The sequence below is a fragment of the Echinops telfairi genome, unplaced genomic scaffold (assembly GCF_000313985.2).
Source record: "Echinops telfairi isolate 266 unplaced genomic scaffold, ASM31398v2 ScPeMD7_7424;HRSCAF=8462, whole genome shotgun sequence".
Taxonomy (NCBI): domain Eukaryota; kingdom Metazoa; phylum Chordata; class Mammalia; order Afrosoricida; family Tenrecidae; genus Echinops; species Echinops telfairi.
In genome coordinates this window covers 81,516,806-81,518,404 of record NW_022111324.1, presented here as the reverse complement: position 1 = coordinate 81,518,404, position 1,599 = coordinate 81,516,806, and the positions used below count along the sequence as shown (strand labels likewise).

General features: G+C 32.6%; 1 protein-coding gene across 4 annotated transcripts in view; it reads right to left on the bottom strand.

Annotated features, from left to right (window-relative positions):
* CDC42BPA (CDC42 binding protein kinase alpha) overlaps positions 1-1,599 on the bottom strand; it is a 303,883-nt gene that overhangs the window by 134,265 nt on the left and 168,019 nt on the right. For all 4 annotated transcript variants that reach the window (XM_045297994.1, XM_030887740.2, XM_004699965.3 and 1 more), the window contains exon 12: positions 113-246. In XM_045297994.1, coding sequence (XP_045153929.1) covers positions 113-246 — 134 coding nt within the window. The remainder of the gene's footprint in view (positions 1-112; positions 247-1,599) is intronic.

Below are 1,599 nucleotides of genomic sequence, written 5' to 3'. Positions count from 1 at the left end.
ATATTTGATTTACAAATAAGGAATCCTACTTCGCGGAATTTCATTTATCACGGTAGGGTCTAGAACCGATTAACCGCGATAAACGAGGGTTCACCACTGTATATATTTTTACCTTATTTAGATCTTCCCGTTCTTGCTGTAATGTTTTGATTTGCTTTTCATAAGTCTTGATTTGTCTAAAAGCATCATCTAGTTCTCGTTTCACAGAATTAGCTTCTTCGAGTTTCTGTTCCAAATGACTTGATTCTAAAAACAAAAGACAGTATTTTTTTTACTATATATATTAAAACAAATCCTTGAAACTAAAGCATGGTTCAAGCAACTAAAATGTTTTAAAAGTAATTTGAATTTCTTATTAGGTTCAATGACACCACATATCACTGACTCATGACAAATGAATGCATTATTAATTCACTCGAAAGATGGTGAATGGCTCATGCCATTCTTGAGAAGCTTTATGTGCAAAAATACCTTACATATCTACTAGGAAAAATGGTCATACCTCCCAAATCATCATCTTCAGAACCAGTTAAAAAGAAAAATCCCAAATAAACAAAACAAAAAACCAAGCTTCTTCTTACTGTTAGTAAATACACTGGTGGTGATATTAGTCCAATTTTAGTACGATGATATTGCTTCTGATATTATACCTACAGGTGGTTTCGTGAGCACTTCTATTTATTAATTATTATAGCTAAATAAAGATATGGATTGGAAGTAGTTAAAGGCCAGTGCTGGACAAAGTATGGCCAACATTTACGTATGGTTACAAATTACCCAGCCCTTTTTAAAACAGGACACCTCTAATTTTGTTTTATATAGTATTTTTTTTTTTAAGAATAAACTGATTTCTAAAAATAAATACTTAAAACCTCTGACCTAGACATGTTTTCTTTTGGCCCTCAATTTTTAAGATGGTAGATATTGAGGCTCAGGCAGTTGTACAACTTGCCTCAGGCCATAATGCTGTAAAAAATCACATATATTCACATATCAAGTTATAATTCTTAAATAAGTAATTTACTGATATTCAACATCATACACTTATAGATTTATTAAGAATTTTTCAGCTTAGATATTTTTAAAGTCCAGATACTTTGACACTGGCTAGCATAACTTTTAACAAACTTTTGAAGATATCCATTAAGACAGAACTAATAAATTTTCATTTTGTTTTATCACTGTCACCTAATGAATATTTTATTTAAAGAATGCTAAAGACTACTACTTGTTTTAAGCTTGTCATTCTGAAGTGGCTTGCATGTTGCTGTGATTTTGGAAGCTATGACATTGGTATTTCAAATACCAGAAGGGTCATCAGGGTAGACAGCTTTCAGTAGTGCTTCTAGATTAACATAGACTAAAAGGATCTGGAAATTCATTTCTGGGGGGGGAAAAAAAGGCCAGTGAAAACTTCATGAATAGCACTGCCTGATACAGTAAGAGTAGACAGTATAGATGAGCCAGAAGATAAGATTCTCAGGTTGGAAGGTATGTAAAATATGACTACAGAAAGGCTGCCTTCTCAAAGAAGAATCAACCTTAATGACTGGGATGGAGGAAAAGGTTTGGGGTACTTCATTTGCTGATGTGAAACAA